This window comes from Pyxicephalus adspersus, chromosome 10 (genome assembly GCF_032062135.1).
Source record: "Pyxicephalus adspersus chromosome 10, UCB_Pads_2.0, whole genome shotgun sequence".
NCBI classification, from domain to species: Eukaryota; Metazoa; Chordata; class Amphibia; order Anura; family Pyxicephalidae; genus Pyxicephalus; species Pyxicephalus adspersus.
In genome coordinates this window covers 25,286,489-25,308,652 of record NC_092867.1, presented here as the reverse complement: position 1 = coordinate 25,308,652, position 22,164 = coordinate 25,286,489, and the positions used below count along the sequence as shown (strand labels likewise).

Sequence of the window (22,164 nt, the reverse complement as noted above, 5' to 3'; positions counted from 1 at the left end):
ACGGTTGGGGACATTTTTCATTAACATTATACAGTGATACCTCGGCTAACAAATATAATTCATTCCGGAATAACATTTGTTAGCTGAAATCTTTGTTACCTGAAACATGATTTCCCATAGGGTTTACTCCCAAAGATAGTAAAAAGCACAATATAAAGGGTCATAAATTCACCAAAGGCTGAGATGAACAGCTTCCTAATTGGAACAGTCAACATTTTATTAGGCAGCATGGTGTCAGTTACTGTTTATTAAAACAAAGCAAAAAAAAAAAAAAGAAAATCTTCATGGAGCCTAGACATTCTTTAACTTCTGGAGCAAGTTGTGCATTGATATGCAAAGAGAAACAACCGCATAATTTCTCTTGGTCATTAAAGAGTTACAACATTTTGAAGAAGAGCTTACCCCCCTAGGATCACCCACAACCTCACCTGTGTCTAGCAAGAGATTTCCTCCTGCAAGTCATGCAAACGCCAATCCAAATTTTGTTAGCAAGGTCTCTTAAACAGTTAAAATTCGTTAGCTGAAGAATCACCTTATATCTAAAAGGAAGTTGGAGGAAATCTTTTAGACAGCAATTCCCCTTATGGACTGTTGTTCCTAAAGTGTCCCCAATGAAATATTTCCATTTACCCTTCTTATTCTGGGACAGCTACAACTTTGGATTTCTCACTTCACAAGGGAATTTCTTTTTTCCCCAAGCCTATGGTGAGTGGGCTTTTCCTGTTGGCCAAGAGTTTTATTAACTATTAGGTATCGCAAACACACAAGTTAGTTGTTTTCCAAACCCCTAAATCTAGGTATTTATTATTGGTCATTGTTTGTTAGAAGGGGAGAAAGGTCCAAGATGGAATGTAATTGATTCTTGATATAATTCAGATTATATGCACTAGCTTCATGACAACTTAATCATGCACATATTCAAATTCTTTTTGGTTTGAAAGGCGTGATAACCACTCGCCACCTTTGGGCTGATTCATCATCTGATATAACATTCAGTTATTATTGGAAACATATAACGACATTACATTTGGAGTATGAGGTCATGAGTATTATCAGCCATATAAGAATGAGAGTACAACAAAAATAGACACAATATAATTTTATATTTTTAATAGACATTTTTAAAATATCTATCACACAGTAAGAAATGTATTCCCCTTTTTAGGCGTAAGTAGAACATGCGCTTTATATACTCTTGTAAACTGACTTCATAGGATATATGCAGTGCTCGTGTGTTTTATATCACTCTTTACAGATCATGACTTGTTAATGTGTTTTAGCAATTTTCAATAGGAATGTCTGTAAAGTAAACATATCTCTTAACAGGGCCAGCATAACTTTTTTTTACATTTTCTACTTCTACATACTCAAAGCCCTGGAGGGATTACTTAATGTAATATAAAATGTTAATTGTTGTACCACATTCATCTGGCGGGTTAGAGCTCTGGCACCAAGCCAGGAAAATATAGCTTTATTACACACTCTGACATTTAGATTTATTTGTTTTTTCCTCTGTTTCGTTGATTTCACTGTGAATTTTTACATTTTTTTCATAAGGGAGGGGGGAGAGAGAAGGCTGTACCAGCTGACTTACAGTACAAACCATTTCTGAAAATAACCACAGGAGCACAATACTTGTGTGTGATTTACGTCACTTCATGTTTTTATTTGATGGTCTGTGGCATATTCAGTTAAGATACTTGTTAGAAGATTTTGCACTGGGTCTTTCTCTTTCTTAGATCTGTAGATCCCACATAGTTTTGCTGTAGCTTTTATAAACTCAGAGCGAAACTGAAGAACTGTACCTGTATTTTTCTCACTCGAAGCAGTATGATAAATTAGTTGATTGTTTTGCTCTGTGGAATAACCGTGAAAAGTAAGAAGAGAAAATGTAAATGTAATTTTTTAATTTATTTTTACACACACTGAATGTCTCTTGTTTGTTTCTTTTGATGCTGTTAAATATTAATATTACAATTTTAATTAACAAAATCTTAATCTGCTCTGTGTCCTCTGCACACTTCCTGTGTTGCCTGTCACCCCTCCTAGATCTTATCCAGAGCTGATAGTGAGAATGGTTATAAGTGTTGGCAACTAGGGAGGTCTGATACCATTTAACCTACACAAATGTGTTGTAAGCCCACAAAAAGACATAACAGCTAAAGTCACTTCCTACTAATTTTTTTTTCTCTAGGGTTTTCAAATAAATATTTGGATGTACACTTGCATTATATTGTGAGTTCCTCCGAAGGACAATTATATAAGTGTAATATGTTAGTGCTTTACAAATACATTAGTAAATGTTCAAAAATATCTAAGATGTGCTGTATATTTTTAGTTTGCCTTTAAAAGGTTTTATAAACTTGCCTAGAGTTGTTCTATATTCCATGTGATTGTGATTCCTAGTGCTCCGCTTTTTTTTTTATATTATCATGGCAGCAGTTAACCAATATTTTTTTCTGCTTGAACACACTTCCTCCCTGCTGACAGTTGTCATGTAACCTTTCAGTAGCAGCTCTGATCTTAGACCGCACCTGGAAACATTGTGAGTATATAAAACTCATTAATAGTCTGGCACGGGTTGGGCCAGTATGGATTATGTAAATGTATAGTTTAGAGAACTTAGGTCTTGGTATGGTACTGTTGAGAGGGTGGGATGATCACATGGATACAGAAAAGCAAGGAATAGAAAAAGTCATTTGATTACCTTCCTATTTCTTGCACAAAATGAAAAAATGGGTTTTGAAACGTTTTGCAGAATTCTTTTGAGTATCAGAAAGTTCCACATCCAAAAAATCAAACAAAATTGAATAATATGATCATTGCATATAGAGTGAATTCCTGATTCATCATTTCAGAACAGGTTTAAATGTTATGGGAGGCTGTAGTGAAATAATTTGTCACTCTTTAATACATCCCAGCCACATTTGGCTGCTAGTTGTAAGATGTTTACATTTACATTAGGTGTTGACCAGTTCAGTAATGATTTGTTAGGTACAATCAATTATGATTTCCAGTGGAAGTTGCCCGTTATTAACAGGACTGTGGTAAAGCTGGCAATTCATTGGATGTTTTGGGTTGATACATTTTGCATGGTATTGCTGAGATAGTTACATCTTTTCTGGCTTTACAAGACATATCATTGCTTGCAGATATAGTAGTTAAACTTGTGTATATTGCACAAATGTGTGTTGAAATCATTTCCTTATTGACAGTTAGTTACCTCTTTTAAATTTCTTTGAATCCTTTGGTTTCATTTTTTCTTTTATGTGTTTCTCTTCCCTTGTGTTTGTCAGCCTTATACTATGAGTAAGAAGCAAACCACTTAAAATGAGTCCATTACCAGTAAAGCTCAAGTTGAATTACACTGATATAATAATAATATATTAACATAATATAAAAAATAACATTTTTTAAGGAAAAGCAGCAAAAAAAAAAATTACTATTGTGGTGAGTATCTCTAAGGTACCCATAAAAAGTTGCTCTCCTGCAACGGTTTTCTTTCAGCCTCCCCTCTAATTCTTTTTGTGCTGTGGTTGCAGGCCTGATGTCTTCAGCTTTAATGCATGACCACTTAGTTCTTCATTGTAAGTGAGAATGCTGTAGGTCCACTCTCCACCCAGGATGTTATCCTTATGGGTACCTTAGACTAAAACAAATATTTATCCCTTGAAAAGCACAATTCAGCTTTAAAGGTTTTGTATTCTGTAAACTAAAAGCAAAGGAAAACTGCAGTAGGCAGTAAATCATAACATTTTATTCTATATATTTTATCAAAAAATAACAGAATAACTGGATGTTTACTTTAGTTATTTTTACATTAGTGAAAATCTAACCCAGTTGATGGTCTTTTATACCCATCTGGATTCAAACTTTAAGGATCTCATACTTGTTCATTTTACTGGTAATGTACTTATTTAATTTAAAGTTTTGGCTTCTTACCCCTCTACTTTAGTGGCCACGGAATGTCTAGTTCTTACCAGCTTTAGGAAATGCTTGTTCTTCAAAGCATGATTATGTTCTGACACATTGGGTAGGATTGTCGACCTTGGCAATGACTTGGTCACGCTTTAAAATATAATACATTTCCCTGTAGTGCTGTTCACTGTCTGGAAACAGGAGAAAGTAAAGCTTTGACATAACTGATAAAGTGGAAGGGAAAAAAAATCCAGGATGCCAAATTAGACACAAATGAGAAAAAAACAACTATCATCATTTGAAATAAGTGATTACAGAAGCTTTTGTGTTCTTTATAGAGGCAGTATCCTCTCTTTGTTATAGTACAAAAAGTATGTGTGCACAAACTCTTTCTGAAGAAATACATTGGTACAAGTCTGAAAAAAATAAATTGTTTGTGTGATGAAAGCAGGGATGTTAAATAAACTTCTGCTAACTTTCATTGTGGTTGGAGTCATTTCTGTTGAACATGCATACCATTAAATAACCAATACTAAGCTGGGCCAGTGCCACCCAAAACCTTTTTGTTTCTCTTATTCTTTTGCCTTGTTTATTGCCTCAATCAAATCCAAACCAGCAATGCAGTAAATGTTAGGTGTTGAAAAGTTGCATCCTATTCTTCATTTCTGGGGGTAACAAAGTAAATATTGCATTTTTGTATTTATTTATTTATATTACATTTTGGTGTTTCTTGTAATTAGAGGAAGGAATTTCTATGTTAAGTATTTAAGTTCTCTAGAAAAAACATCAATACCTTAACATATTGAAATTATTAGGTTACCTTATGTAAAAGCCTTGTGTTGTCAAAAAGTCAGTAGAAAGAAATGTAATTTTAGGTAATTTTTAATATTATTAGTTTTAGGTTGAATTTTAATTATTTGCTAATGTGAAAAGATCTCCAGTGGCTCTTTATATGGTTACCAGGGGTGCTAAGAAATTAAAAAGCTTAAATGGTGGAATGTCTAATGCAATACCATCAACATAAATCACTTGAAGAGAACACTTTTACTGACACAATATTACTTACATACTCTTTGAACAAGGCAGTTTAGTTTCCTAAGTCAAGCAAATGAATTCTTGTCCCTACAAATACCTGGACTTTTCTCATGTTGTATTGTTCTGGCCTGTGCTTAAAATGCATTTCAAGGATCTTTTGTGCTGAAATCATTAAATGCTTGTTTCAATTGGCATTCAGATGCCTTTACACTAATACGATTAAGAGAACTAAAGGGCAAAATATTTGGCAGATTTCAAAGTTGAGGTAATTAGGTACAGGAAGGAACATGCATAATTTTTCCATTTAGCTTCAAAGAATCGCTGTGTTCCTGAGCTATGTAATGTTCTCATGGTGCAGAGGGGTAGTCAAACTTTGTTATGTCAGATTTTGAAAACAGATACACTTTTGTAGAATTTGTAAAACTGTCCACCAGTGGCAAACATAAATATATATATATATATATATATATATATATATATAGTGGTCTATATATGAAGGTTTTGCCCAAGATTCATGTATTACACCGATCATTTAGAAAAAGAAAATTTGGGAATCTTGAGTGAAAATTGTGTGAATCTGTAGTTAAAATTTATAAATATAGACCCATTTATTGTCTTCCTACTGCAGTAGTATTTTCCCCAAAGGAATCCTACTACTTTGTCAGGTCTTCTGCATTTTGCTTGCACTGGTGGTCTGTACACGGACAGAACCTGTATGCCATTGGAACAAGCCATGGCATTGGTCTCATTTGACCTAACTACTGGATGTGCAATGAATAATACAATATAAGCTTGGGAGAGATTTTTTTTCTGCTCCACTTCTTACTTGCTACTTTTGGGTTCAGGGGTGTGTGTGAAATTTCCCACATGCCAGTGCGCAGGTCTAGTAGCCAATCCCTAAACCTGAGTACTGTGACATAACCGCTATACCGAGCCACCAGCTGCATCAGAGGAATAAACTGTGAAGGGGCTGTCAAGGTATCGGTGTGTAATTGGCCAAGGTGTCTCTTTAAGATTCTGATCTAGCACCCAGCTGTTATATGTAACATATATACTTGCATAGCAATATGTCTGTAAAGTGAAATATGCAAGATTCAGTAATGCAAAATTTAGTCTGCACAATAAAAGACATTACATCATAATGGCAGGTCTTGTTGTAAATTAGTTTTTGCCTTTGTTGCAGGTTTATAGACAAACCACATGTTCGTATCTGTCATTACAAAGAATTTTGCTATAGTCTTGCTTTAGACACTCCTTCCTGAATCAGTTTCTTAAACCCCCCCTTTTTTTTTGCTCATCTGTATTTAGTTTAGATTGCAATTCCTTTTGTTACATATAATATTTAGAAAATACAGGAATTTCTAATCCATCATTGCTACATGTTTTGAACTTGATCTTTTTGTAGATAATAAATTGAGTAGCCATTCATATTCCATTCGTCTTATTGAAAGTATTATGTAAAATCATATAAAAGAGGCTTTGATTTTGATGGGCAGCAGCTATGCTTTTCATTAGCTATTATAACTTTTATACACAGGAATAGTATCACTTTTTTCTGTCAAGTTCTGTGTTAAATATAAAAAAAAAACCAAAACCTACAGTTTAGTGGGGAGATGATGCTAAATGTCAACATCGGTTAGAATATGGGAAGTATCTTTAGACACTTTTTTTCGTTCTGCAGAATTCAGTTCAGAAGCCTTTAGGCAATTGAATGAGCTTAGCTGGAAGAAATATTACTTTACAATAGGATTTGGACTTATATTTAAATAATTCATGGTTTTGTGTGTTTATATAAACCTAATGTGTGCAGTAGGTAGGCGGTTTTACAGATCATATTGAAAGGTTCTTTAGAAACAGTTTATCCTTAAATATTTGCTAGCAGCAAGGAATAACAGTTGATAATAGTTAAAGTTACCTTTCACTGGTTTGCAATTAAGCCATAATAGACCGTGTGACTCTTACATGACTCCTACATGATCCATGAGGCACACAGGATCTCCTATATCTGTCCATGTAAGGATTTATGTGTAAATAATAACAAATCTGATTTGTTTGAGTTTGGCAAGAGGGGGGAAAATTGTTTGTTTTTACACTAATACATTACCCAACAGCTTGATTCATTCACCCGACTAAAAGAGTTTGCTACAAAGATGCTGCATCAAAAAGATGTCTAAACCTGCAGTCACCAACCTTTCAGACCTCACGGACCACTAAATTCATAATTTTAAATCCCACGGACCAATTATTTTACCTTTTTTAAAAAGATAAATACACTTGAAAAATAATAATCATCCTAATGGTGCCTGACAAAGACTTGTTACTGACCACTGGTCTAAACCATTAGGACAGAATGAGACAATTGCCTACTGTCCTGAGAGCACAACAAAGAGAACACCAATGAACAGAAAATAACATAGCAACTAAAGCAAAATTGAAAAATTATGAACACAGAAAATATTTAATTAAACAAAAATAAGTCATATTTGCTGCTTAGTGTTGACATCTTAAAAAAAAAAAGAGTCAGCAGTAATTCAGATTTCAAAATGACCTGGTAGTCAGCTTTCATTCTTGATTTTTTTTATTTAGTCCAGTGTAGAAGTTTGGAGAGGACTATGGCAGTCCAATCAGAACTTGCTGACAATGGTGGGGATTCCAAGAACAGTGTGGGATTTGATGGGTCACAATATTGGAGCCAGGCAATAGGTTAGTGTGTAGAAACACTTATAAAAATGATTCTACAAATATTGTACATTTTTATAACTCCATCATGTTCTGTAGTATAAATTTTATTAGTTGTATGACAATTGTTTAAAGCTTGAGCATATCTGTAATTGTCTACATATTATGTATTTTCCAGTGTGTATTTTTTTTTAATTAATCCCCCCCCCCCCCAGTCTATTTTTTGCCTTTAAATGAGTCTCAATATAGTTATTACACAAGATCCCAGGTTCTACGGATTGATCTGGCAGCCCAGAAACCATACTGTTTCTGTACACATCATACATATATACACATAATTGTTTATTTACTGCCTTCCCCCAACTGAACTTATTTTTTTTTTTTTTTTTTTTTTTTTGCAGGAGAGGATGAAAACGAGCGTAACGTGATGGTGCTAAGTTATCCACAGTATTGCAGATATCGTTCAATACTGAAACGTATCCAAGCCAAACCTTCTTCAGTTTTGGCGGACCAGTTTGTTCAGGCACTGGGGGGAATTCCCATCATCAACAAGAACACAAAGATCCTATACTGCCGGGATACATTTGACCACCCAACCCTTATCGATAATGAAAGTATATGTGATGAATTTGGTAAGTCACAACATGACAAGACAAATGTCATATCTTTATATGTTTTTTTCTCTGTGTTTATAATGTTCTAGTTCATAATTTCAGTTCCTTCGAGAACTTTCCCCCAGTGATAATGAAAATAGTAAATATCGTATGGGAGACAAGCCAGCACATAGAACAATATATTAAGATTGGATATGACATTCTAACCCTATAGGTTTTGTTCCTTCAAACTTGAAGGACAGTCATCGTCTCCCAATTCCTAAATGGCTTTTCATAACTAAAACACTTAATCCTTAATGCTGAACTTCGGGCAAAGAACTAAATATTCAGTGGAAATATACATATGCAAACTTTTATCAGCCACTGTAATTCATTAACTTCCAGCAGCCAGTTCACCTAGGAAATAAAAAGAAATAGAGAAATACAAACCTATTCACCCTTATTTTGCTGATTAGACTGCGAAGAAGTAGAAATCGATATGTTATTAGATCTGCTCTCTCCTCCTGTGAGCAGTATGTATGCAGACTTTGGCTTCTTTTTAGATGAATAAATGGCGTTTAAGTATTTTTGAACGAGTAGACAACTGCAATAAATTATGTTTTTATATCTGCTTGCTGTTCTGCTTTAATATTAATAGAACATAAATAAACAATGCCAACATATATTTTGTGCTTTGTTCTTAGGCTTAGTATACCTTAGACTTTGGCTTTTTTAATGTTTTATAAGGAAACTTCCCAAGTCCACAACTTCCATAGCAGTTTAGGTCCGAGCCTATAGAATGATACAAATCTATACAGAAGAACTTTTACTTATCTTCAGCTGCACCTGGTTCCATGTGCACTGCTCAGCCAAATTTTCTGTAAGAATTCAATTTTAAACCATATTTTGTGATCTCTGATAGCAAATTTGTGATTCATATGTATAATCCATATTTGAATGCCGATGTTTCATTTCAGAATATGATTTCAACATATTGATTCCCTTGAGCGAGAGCTGGTACAACATGCCCTTGCATAGTTGAAACATGATTATCTCTAGCATGCTAATTCTCAAAATAATTAGTGAAGGACTCGTGTATGAATGCCAAGTGATATTAATAAATGTATTTATAGAGTTATTTTTTTACAGCTGCCTTACCTGTGATTATAAAACCCCATCACATTTTATATTGGTAAATCTCCAATGCATTCTTACTGTATATTGCAATATAAAGACTTATTATATTGTATCAATAATATTTTTTTACTACAGTGTATATCATTTTTTGTATTTTTATCAGCTGCTGGTTTATTATGCCTACAGCATGAACACTTCTGTTAATTAGCTTAATATTGAATGCCTTTGCTTCTTTCAGACTTTTTATATAATTTTCTAGATATAATCACAATTTGTGGAAATAACAGATGTAATCACTCTGTAATTATCCTGTACAGTGCTTAATATGATTTGTTGACAACGGCAAAAAAGAAAATATATTGTGATTGTTTAAAAATCATCTAGAATCTACCTTTTGCTTGGGGTTATATATTAAACCATTCATTACCATTAGGTTTATGTTACAAAGCTGGGTTTAATTAAATGTTTTTCACACTGTAACAGTAAGGATTGGCAATTTTTCCTGCATATTAATTACATTTTGCATTGATTGCTTTCACTTGACGTTAATTGACCTGTTTCACAAATTTTCCATTGTGCCAAAATGTCCAGATCAGTTGGCTTTTCACAGGTGATACTGGATATGGTTGTCTTCATAGTGAGTACAGACAGGGCTTTTTTTTTTTTTTTTTGTCCAGAATATTAAGGCTTCCAGTGATGGCTGTCACCACCTATACATTTTATTCCGGCTAGTGATGTGGATCATAAAATGTGTACTTATGCAGGGGTCATCTTTGTTGCTTCCCCACACAGTTTGTGCTTTTATGTTGGTGGAATGGTGTACTGTAGAAAAACATGCCATGCTGTTGTTGTTCAGTTTTTAACACAGAATGTTTTTTAAAGCTGGATGGGAAGAAAATGTAGGCGGGTAATCCCCCAAAAACAGCCGGGTGGTAACTGAAAATTGCTGGGTGGTGCGCCTGGCTAGAAGGGGCTGGGGAGAACACTGTTATGATCTGACTATAGGGGTGTACATGATCCGACTATAGGGGTGTACATGATCCGATGTAAATGATATGATGAGTGTATATGATCTCCTATGTGTATATGATCTTATTTGCCCTCCTTTGATATTTGTGCTGGTAGCTGGTGTCACTTGTTATCGGAGAAAGGGAGAAACAAAATTCCATTCAGAATGTAAACCTGCATGATTTTCACTCCGCACTAGAAATAGTAGTAGAACTTTGTTTTTGAGAAAAAAACTGGTTGTATTAGTATTGAGCCAGTTTCTTTCATGTGTATGAAGTGTTGACAGATTAACCTTAGCTGCAGCAGAATGGAACAGCCAGTGCTGTATTATTAAAAGACTGATATTTATCCATAGGATTTGTGAGGAGATCAGAAGATTTTAAACATTTTGAGTATGCTTTGTAAAGAGCAAAGAAAAAAAATTATGAGGAAGCTAACATAATTTAACTCTGTATGTGCCAAACACACAAGTGAATGAGGAACCAGATTTGCCTTAGTTTTGAGTTCTGTACTGAAATGTCTTTTGATGGTAGAATATTGATTTCAGTAACATAATAATAATAATACACTGTTATGTAAATGTTTTTAAGTCATACTGTATCCAAACATGCCAATAAAAATATTTATCAATGTGGCTGCTGTCACTGCCTTATATATGTGATAGTTTGAATCCTGAACAAAATGATATCAATATACTTCTATATAGCTGTAGGTCTATCAGTCTAATTGCTGCACATTATATTGCTGTTTCTAGCTGTAAACCACTAAAAGAAAGATAACTTAATGATATGGATTTATTTTGCAGGATATATTGTGATGCCTATCTGTTACAGTTAAATATAATTAGTGCTGACATCACAAAGTCATTCTGCACATACCTTGGCTGCACGCCAGAGCTTTCTCAATCGCTTATATTTATATGTTTACCTCAAATATGTGTTTATTAATAATAGCATCAACAACATAATCCTTTGTAATGTGTATTAGTATTGTTGTTATCAGAAACCGAAAAGGCAAAGAAAAGTTCAATGAAGCCAGCAGATATTTGACAGCTGGGTGTATAACCCCTTAAGATGTTGCATCAACATTCTGCAGAATGACTTCCATAGAAATCCCAGTGAAAACTGTTGACCTTGCAAATGTCCTTTTCTCCCTGTGCCTTAGGCATCACAACTAGACATAGTTCTCGCTAGGTCTGTGAAATACAATATACAGCACTTCTGGCTCTGTTCACATTACAAATCATCATTTGCTAGGAAGTGAGTTTTAATAGAAAATTGCCAAACACCATTGCACAACTGCAGGGAAAATATTTCATACTAAACTTTGTTTAGGTCTTATTCTTTTACATTTGGGGACGTTAAAAGCTTCAGTGCTTACAAGAGGTGTACAGTCGGCTCTCTTAGCAATGTTGACGAAAGTCCTTATCTATTTATTGTAAATTAGTGATGTTTGTTCAACTGTTACAGACAAATAAAGCATTGGCTGAGAAACCAAAAATGGATTGACATTCATTTGTTTAACGCTCTACTAAAGTCGTAATTTAAATATATAGGTTTTTTATTCAGCTCTGCTGAATTTATTTTTGTCCACTGTTTGAGATTATATAGGTAAGAAAAGTTTTATTTATGTATTTATATAGCACTGGCATCTTCTCAGAGAACAGCGTTCATAGCTATGCCACCTATTGTCAGAGGCGCTCACAATACTATAATAGGGGCCATATTTAATTAACAAATTGGCCAGTATGTTTTTGGTGTTTCGCAGGAAAACCTCACAGTTACATGAAGATTATACAATCTCCATGTAAATAGTTATCTATCTGAGATTTAATCCTGGGACCCGGGAATTGCAAGAACAGTCTGGTAGCCATCATGTTTCCCAGTCTTGGTCAATATAATTTGCTAATCCTAACTCCAAAGCTAAACAAACTGTAAATCGTCTTGTGACTTTACTGTAAAGCTTTTGTATTTCTTTCACAGAACAAGGATCATAATATACACAATGTTTTATATATCTAATTATTATGACAGGATAATGTTATACCCTGTCATATGTATGCCACTATTTAGGCTTAATGCTCTGTCATTAGGTTTCAGGATTATTTATAGAACATTCTAATTCAGCAATGTGAGGGGGGAACACTGTTCTGGAGGAAGTTGTTAAGGTGGATGGAGGTGCTACAGCCCCAAGGGAAGAGATACTTTCCCAACTGCTGTAGTGAGATCTCTCACATCTGGGTCCCCTCCCATTCAGCTTTTAAAAGTATTTATTCTTTACTCAAATTTCTTAATAGGTCCAGAGCCCTGGGTAGGCAGTGGAGTCATTTGTTCATTGCCTGTAAGATTGCCTCCATTATACTTTCTAGATTCTGTGCCTTTTCTTTCTTGCACAGTGCAGCAGTATAACTTGTTTGCACCCTAAAGTGATCTCCCCAGCTCCTTTTAGCTAGGTGCACCACCCAGCCCTTTTCAGTAACCAGCCAGCTGTTTTTGGGTGGTTACCGAAGAGTGGGGTCACAATACAGTGGCTGCCACCCACCTACAATTTCTTCCCACCCAGCTTAAAAAAAATTCTATGTTGAACACTGTCCTACTCAGGTGACGGATGTTCTAAATAGTCTACATTTGTATAGTGACACTTTATGTAAATGATTTCTTAATTTCTTCTAAACCGGGAGCCGTGTATGTGTGTGTGTATATACAAACATACACAAGAGCATGTATTTACCTGTAAGTGTGGAGTAGTTTTCCATGATGAGTACAGACTTCATATTTTCCTAAATCCAGTCCATCATGTTTCAGATGTTGACATTTTGGGTGGAATTTAGTTACCTGCTAACACACATTTAATAAATGTAATGAGCAAAGTGCGCCCATAGCAACCCATCAGAGCTCATGTTTACTAAGCTAAGTGCAGGAAACTAAGCTCCTAAATGTTCAGCTGGTATTTGAAAGGCTTGCTTATGTGTTTCAGTGTCTTTTTTGAATATTAAAACATCCAAAAAATTGAGAAATTACTTTATTAGGAAATGCAAAAATGTATGCAGCATGTGTAATTGTTTTGCAATAGTATTGGAACACGTAAGTGCTTTAAATAAAAAAGAGAAAAACTTTGCTTTTGTTACTGCTGCTACAGAATGTAGGACAAAGCCTCTTCTGTGAACAAGGCTTAGAGTAAAAGTTTTTTGTAGGGACAAGTTTAGTTTTCCAAGGTAAACTTTGATGTATTGTGTATTACCTGTTTTATGTCCTGCCCAGATAGATAATTCAATGAATATTTTCTGTCTACAGAAGTTATAAAACAAATTGTTTTTTTTTTTTTTTGCTTGCAAGACTTAAAATTTAAATTCCAATTTCCTTGGGGTCATGCTGATCCTCTGCCTTCTGGGCATTGAGTCAGTAAAGTGAAACTCCAAATTCACTTTTCATTTTCATTTGTTTTCATTTGTACTATTCTAGATATTTTTGCATACTTTAGCTCAGTCCACTTGATATTTTTTACATTTTGGTTACAAATGAGGAAGTGTAATTCTTTAATCCCACATCATGAGGAAGTATTGAACAATATCTTATATGAGAATCTGCTTTGTTTATTGTTAAAATGAGCTTTACAAAAAGAGAAATTAAATTTTTAACGTAATGATCTACCTTCTCCAGTCAACACAATAGAAGTTGTTGAAATTTGTCAGTGGTTTAAAGAGCCTGGTCTTACATATGTCTTCCTGTGATTCACCTTCTATTATCCTAACAAATATCCTACATAAAGTAATCTACATCCATGCTAGCAAAGGGTACATAAAATGTGTTCACAGAATTCATCTCTGTACAGAACACGGGCCATATTCTGCAGTAGGAAGGGGTGCTAGTAGTATGTATATTACTTTCCTTAAGTTAAGGTTTTATTTTAAGCTGAACTTCAGCCTTACACAAAGACTCCGTGGTATATTTTAATATTATTAAACATTTTTTGCACGTAATCAAATAAAATTCATAACTGGATGTTAAAGGACCACTAAACTGAAATTAAATAATTAAGAAAGCTGTTAAAAATAAAAATGTGTTTGCAAGTGCTTACTTACATCTTAAAAATGAGATAGTTGACATTTATACAGTTTTTGATGTGTGCCACTTTGTTCTATTTAAGCTGCCAATTTAGGCTAAATGAAGCTTGAAGTTATTTTTTTGTACAATGACTGGACACAAAGACGGCAATGTGAAGGAAAATGTTGCTAAAATGCCAACTTTAAATATTGTTAAAATATGTTGCTAAAATATTGTCAGTTTTGATAATTTGAGTGTTATAAGATTAGTAATGGTATTAAAATGTTTATCTAAATCAACTAGTAAATTAAAACCACAGAAAGAGAGCATGGGGCGGAGCGGGGGGAGGGGGGTATTGACACGTACATAGACATTTAACATGCAACTAAACTAGATTCATTCAACACCACTGAGCAATTTTATGAAACAAGACCCATTGTCTGGCATCATATTTAAGAACTAGGCCATATGGGAGGAATTCTACCCATATGTTCTTTTACACAGTGCTGCTGTTGCCTATAAAACTCCAGTTGTATACAAGATTTGCAATGGCACTCATTATGGGGTTGCTGTTCTCCCTTTCCTCATTTACAGTTGATATTTGGTTTAAAGTTAATGAATATTCTATTGATGATGGATTCAAATGGTTAGGCTTTACCTTTACACATTTCTTAAACATGTATGCACAGGTTACGAAGCCTGTAAAATCGGTATTATATATATATATATATATATATATATATATATATATATATATATATATATATCAAATCCATCCACAGGTTAAAAATGTGCCAGCACATAGGGGCATTTCAGTGGTTGAGAAAATAAAACCCCTGAGGAAGCCTAACTGTCAGGCGAAACGCATCGAGTCATACAAAGAGACGGCTGCAACTTCCTTTTGGAAACTGGCATCAATGTGTGGATTGTGCTTCCTAAATTTGATACCCAAATGCATACTGAAGTTTTGGGGCAAGCATTAAGTCCCAGGCTTGAAATGTAAAATAGTAGTCTAATGTCTAGTGCTACCTAGTGTCCATTACTTATGTGTTATGAATTAATACCATATTTAACTGAAATGTAATATTATAGTAAATATTTTTAATTTTTTTGCCAACAAACCCCTCTGTTTTTCTTTAAAATGTATTCGAAAGAAATGTATATTTCAAGTCTGAAAACAGATGTAAAAGCCAAACAGGTGTAGCAGCACTATTTAATCCAGTTATGTATGTCTGGCTTAAAAAAATTATATATATATATTTTGACCTAGAACTAGTAATATTACAATCTATACAGATATCAATCTCCTGTAACCCCTTGCACAACAGCAATCACGTTGGTAGGGGAGGTACAGCACTATAAAATCTTTAGTATTTTGCTTCTCCTTCATTAACCAATCACAAGCTAGGGAGCAAGTTGGTGACCAAGCTTAATTCTTTAAATGCAATGGAGAAAATTAAGGTCGCCAACCTACCTATGTTGTCTGGGTCATGAAACCTGCTGAACACCATTATAAACCTTTCAGTGAATTATCTTTTTACTAGTGATTTCTTTAACCAAATTAAAATGCTCAGAATATTTGTAATTTTAATTTTTATTTCATTTGAAAAAAAAGGGCAAGTAAGCAATTGCTTTTGAAATGGTGTGATGCAGAATTATTTTATCTGTTCTACATGTTGAATTAAACCTGATCATTAAAAGGAAATTTCACTTCCCTAGTGCAGAACGTCTTTCCTTTTTGCATAATGCCACTTCCTTTCATGATGCTCAGATTCAGTTGTATTTTTGAATGTGATAAGACCTTAATGTCATTTTGTGTTGATTGTTATCACAGTGCTGTTGCTTGTACTGTTTTTTTTCCCAGCAGTGAAGATTAAGGCTGTACAGTTAATAAAGACATTGGGTTTGTGAATTAAAGGAGTGCTAATCACAAATTACAAGCTTATGTGAAAAATATTCAATAAGCTAAATCTATCAAAAACTGTTTCAAAATAAAGGAAGTATAAAAATGAGCAAAGTTTTCCTGCACACAGCTGCCTCCAACTTCAGTTATTGTACTTTAGTGCAGTGCAGTCACACTCTGCTAAGCCTGAGATGAATTATTGCATGCAATAATAAATTATAATCTATACCACAGCAAATATTAAAATAACTTTCAATTTTAATGAATTTTATTGGGTTTTCAAAAGGGAACACAAAAAAATTCATTTTTTAAGCTGTGACAAAGCATGTGAGTGTTAAATATATTTCAGTGAATGGTATTTATGGGTGTCTTTCCTTGCCAGTTTTGAAGTTTAAATTGACATAAAATTACTAGCCTCCAATTACCCACTGTTCCTTTTTACTGCACCACTACATTGGCCACTAGGTGTGGCCTGATTTAATAAAGCTCGCCAAGACTGGAGAAGATACTTTCATCGGTGAGGCTGTGGGTGATCCAGCAAACCTGGACTGGATTTCTTTAAAGTTGTTTGCTATTTGCTAGCAAATATTTTGAATTCTGGACTAGATCAATTCCAGGTTTGCTGGATCTCTCAGCTTCACTAATGAAAGTGTATCCCCTCCAGCCTTGGTGAGCTTTAATAAATCAGGGCCATTGTGTATATGTTGCTTGACTCAGCCAGTGTTTGGTTGTGTGCACTACCTGCATTGATGACATTTAAGTAGCGATGATCAGTGGATATCAGGTAATTTAATTCATAGTTATCTTTAAGAGAACAAAATGGTTGTCTCTAATGGGTGTAAACTACTTGTACACTTTGAATGTGTGCTTCTTAAACAGATGAGCACGGTATTTTTATGCTGCTAGTGAGAGCAAACCTAGACATGTATTTCATAATGCTCACATATCAATCACTTTGATTTAGTGATAGTTCGTGTCATGAGAGATTTGAGAATGTTATTAACTGGAGAAAAGTATGTTAACTAGGTGTTTTAATAGAGAGGCTGCCATGAATCATGTCTACTGTGTATATGTCGGGCAAAGTGTCTGCAGGCATTGAGCTGGTAATGATATATGTCTACTGTAAGAATTTTTTTATGTTTTCAACTTAATTCGATAGAACATAATAGAGATGAGGATTTTTGGTAACCATCAGAAACACTCCCACTTAAATCTTATTTAAAAATGATTTTTTTTTATATATTTTATATAATATATAATATAATCTTCTGATCACATATGTTCCTGATATTTTGATATATTAACCTGCTTTTACCTTTCCCACTTCATCAAAATTCTAATAAAATAAGTACATTTTAGTTTTATTACATTACTTTGATATCTTTTATCTTTTGTTATACAGTTAGGTAAAGCCAACCTAAACACCACGTCCGTCTGAAATAACATAGTTTTTTTTTACCAATCAAGCTGTATTTTTTTTTTTTTTTTTTACTTTTGAACATTTTATTTTGAATAAATAATATTTATGCAATTGCTATAAACCAAGAATTTGGTCTGATATTCCCAAGGCGAGCATTTAATTTACCTGCAATTCCAACACCAGTCTTCATCCCTCAAATTACTGTTGGAATTCTGTGCCTAAAATGGACTTTTCTCACAGCTTTGGTCCTGTGATAGCAGACACCAGACTCGAGCACAAAAAACATGAATGAAAATGTATTTCTATATATTTATAAAATTATATATTCTCATTCTGTTTTCTAAACTATTTTATTGTATGCTATTGGCTTTTTCTTTAGCCAAAAGAATACACAAATATGAAATTATTAGTGTTTTCAGTGGAGTAACATAGCGCGCCTGTGTTTCAAAGCCTGGTATCATTTGAGGAGTTCATGTTGACATAGAGGTGACAGTAAAGCTTTTAGTGTAATTGGTAGTTTGGGAGCCGATCGCTGAGTTGACTGGGGATAAATTAATAAAAGTCTGGTAGCTCAGCTTTCCCAGTGAAATAAGCAGTGTCCTTTTCTGTTCCCACACTAAGTGCTACAATATGTTAATCATACCATAATATGCATTTATAGTCAAGGTCAACATTCCATGAGAACATTTCATGTGCGTCAACGATTATTTATATATGTATTAGCACATCATTTTTTTTTAGGAATTGTTAAAAAAAGATCCTTCCAAAATAGCAGAAAATGTTGCTTTTTCTGTCTGCTCAGGGATTTTATTTACAAGAGGTGGATACTCTGATCTTCAACCATGTAACACCACTGGGTTAAGTCAATAATACCTTTGCTTTAGGGGAAACCAGTTGTGCAACTCCTTACAAAGTGATGGGGTTATGGTGGAGTTAACTGTGTGTATATAAGGCATAATGTATGAAATAGGAAAAACTGGATTGTTGAAATGTAAGCTAATTTCCATTGCTCTTCTAATAATTAAACAATAACATTTCCCAGTAAAGGCCATGCTACATATTTTAGATGTAGCCTTAGGTGTTTTGTAGTGCAGGCTTTGTGTGTATTTAAATTTCTTTCGAGCTCTGTGGATTGAGTAATAAATTGACCTGATTTTTTAAAGGTCAGGCAGTTATGTTTGCACAACAGAACATAGTAAATCAGAAAAGTAAACAGATTAGGTAGTAGGATGTAGCAATGAAATAATATAATTTAATTTGAAGGCTCAAATGTAAACTCTTTATTAGAATGAGTCTTCATGTGCTGGAGATGGGCAGCTGTCACCCGCAGGCATTCCAATGTTCCCTGTATGGTGCCAAGAAATCTTTGTAAAGGTTATGGTTTTTGTTTCTGAGTTATATTTAGTGGTAGTGTTTTTTTTTTTTTTTTCTTTTCAAAGAAAATCATTTAGGAATCGCCAATATAGGCTGTGACCAGTTAACTTCTATCAATATTTCTTAGCGACAAAGCCTTTTTACATTTAATGTCATTGCTTAATAATACACAGATGTCTCATTTTCCTCTCTTGAGATATATATATATATATATATATATATATATATATATATATATAAGCACATTTTAATATTCTCATCTTCCTAAAGCTGAATTCCGGGCAAGAAGTTTCACAGCTGAAATCTTCTGTTTAATGTTTACCTGCCAAAAGAATTGTCTGATTAATGGAACTTTTACTATTAAATTGAATATAAACCTTTAGCACATTTTAACCTAGGGCATTAATGATAGGGTGACAACAATAGCACAGTTGGAAGACAATTGCCCACACTCTTACAGGAAGTGTCTGAACAAAAAAAAAATCCTAATAGCAGCATCTCTAGGGTATTGAAATAGTCTTTTAATGAAACCTGCACATTTGGAAACACAATATGTAATTATATTTACAGATTAGATTTTATTAATATTATCAAGTATTTTTTTTGACTCCAACATATTACACAGGACTTTACAAAAGTCTATTGTCCTATCACTAGCTAGCCCTCAGGGGGGCTCAGTATCTATCAATTTGTTATTCTGTTCTTTTATACTTGACACACTTCATTACATCCAAAAGCTCAGATCTAATATATTATTATTACTGGTCCTGAAATGGGGTGGATGCATTCAATTTTAAGGCTGATATTATTTTAAGCAGGTACAGAAAATACCTCTTGATCCTGCTAGAAATGCTGAGTTTTTACCACTTCCCGTGATTTGAATGTTAAATAAAGTCGTCCTTCTTAAACAACTAATTTCCCCACCTAACATGTGATAGTGAAGAGTAGAAAACCTGTTTGAAGTCCAGCATGGTGGACAACGATAGCTTTCTATATTTTGTTGGAGGAGTAAGCAGAAGGTTTTAAAGGTAAAATAAAGCTTAAATTCAGTCACCACATATTGCTGCAACATATTAATTATTTTCTGGAGTTTAGATGTTTTGAAACCTTTATATTATTAATATATAATATATAAAACCTATAAAATATATAAGATGTAAAATATATCTCAGTTGTTAAAATGTCACAGAATGCTTACTTTTAAAATATAAAATATCTTTGTTTCCCTTTAGTTTACATGAGTATGATATCAGGACAACCTGCATATAAATTTGGCCACACTTAAATAAAGTGCTTTATTCTGCATTCATCTTAAACAAAAGAAAAGTATAGCAGGAAATGTCTAGAATTCCTGATGGGATATTTCCGTGATGCTCTTTATCCTACTAAAAAGCAAATTATTAATGAATCCCAGGTGCCTTCAACCTCTAACAATCAATTTTGCCAGCTGACAAATAATCCCAAAGTGCAAGTGGTATGCTATATAGAGCATGAATGGGGGCAGAAAGCAGAACTGCTTTGTTTATGTGACTAATATAATTGTTTCTGTTATGTGAATCCTTAACATTTTTACTTAATTGCTTCTTTTCCCATACTGCTGAAAATACATTTTTGTTAATTTTGAATTCAGTGATTACACAAATAATGTGAATGAGGTCTTACACTAATGCAGCTTGTTTCATTGTCTTATTTGGTGAATACCTTAATCCATTTTTTATTTTCAATTAAAAAAAAAAAACAAATAAAAAAACAGTTGATATTGCACAATTTGAGTTTCAGAGTAAATCAAAACCCATTGGCTGAAATCCTTTATAAACTTTTGCTTGCAAATTCAATTTTTTTTATAAATACACCTAAGGCAGTATTAGGAAGTGTCTGAAGGAGATTGTAGCATTGGGATGAAAAAAGGAGGACCAAAAATAGTTTAAACAGACGTTTTGATATACAGTTCTTTATCACACCTAATGCCATTATTGTGCATATGGGGCAAATAGAGTTATAACTCTAAACTCAATAACCATTGATATTTGCACAGGCTGGCAACACCACACAAGCCAAACAGTGGCCTATCTTGCATTGTGGGATTCCAAAATTATGGTTAGTGAAAACTGCCTTTTCTAACTGTTTAAAAGCTAACCCACTCCCTTCCTGTTCCTGTTACCAAGTAAAGCCTCCCATTATATTGGACATCCACCTCTACTTTTTAAGTGTATGAATTGTGTATTTATTAAAATAGACCTAAACTCAGATAAACGTATCCTGCCTTCTTCTCTTCATCATTGTGATCTTCAGCCATTTTTATTGGCCGGGATGGCATAACCCCTGCAGGTGCATGGGAGTTTATTCTGTTCTGCCAAGCACAGGTAAAGTAGGCACTGCCGGCTATCCTGACAACCAAAGCTAAGCTTCTCGTGACCAGCTGAGTTTTTATTTTAAATACCTGGAGTATTCAGACTGGAGGGATTGTTGCAGAACAAACATTGCCTGTCCCTGTGTATTAGTGATTAGTGGACACACAAGTTATCCCTTGGCAGTTTTTCCTGTTCCTAGACCTAAAAATCCAGTTTTCAGAATCGGGCATGGGTGAGATATGTCTATATTGTCAAAGACCAAGAACTCTGTTGGTAGATAGATTTTCAATTATTTACATCTTTGCCTGGGGTAAATGAGCTTTTAAACAAGCCTGTCTGAGAGCTACAAGTGCTGTGGAGTAATTCATTCTCCTAGTTTACAGCAGAAATACTTGAGTCAATCAGGTCATTTGCTCAGCACTTATCCCACCTGCTCTGTTTTTAATGGCAAATAGAAAGCTGAAAGGCAACTGAGCTGTTAATAGAATAACTTCAGTGTTTCTGCTGTAACTTTAATGTTCAGTTGTTTCACAGAACCTTCAGTTACCAAGGCCAGTGAGGGCTTTTTATAAAGCTGTTTTACTGTTATGCACATGCATGATATTTAGCATGGCCATATGCATGTGCATATTGATGGCCATCATTATTCTAAAACCCTAAAAAGAGGTTAATGATCATTTTAAAAGTCTTAAAACAGGGTCCA

The 22,164-nt window shown here is 34.1% G+C and overlaps 1 protein-coding gene across 1 annotated transcript in view; it reads left to right on the top strand.

Moving 5' to 3' along the window:
- The window catches only part of ARID5B (AT-rich interaction domain 5B), a 176,895-nt gene that overhangs the window by 68,453 nt on the left and 86,278 nt on the right, over nt 1-22,164 (top strand). The window contains exon 4 of the mRNA XM_072423122.1: nt 8,034-8,264. Within this exon, the coding sequence (XP_072279223.1) occupies nt 8,034-8,264 (231 nt within the window). The remainder of the gene's footprint in view (nt 1-8,033; nt 8,265-22,164) is intronic.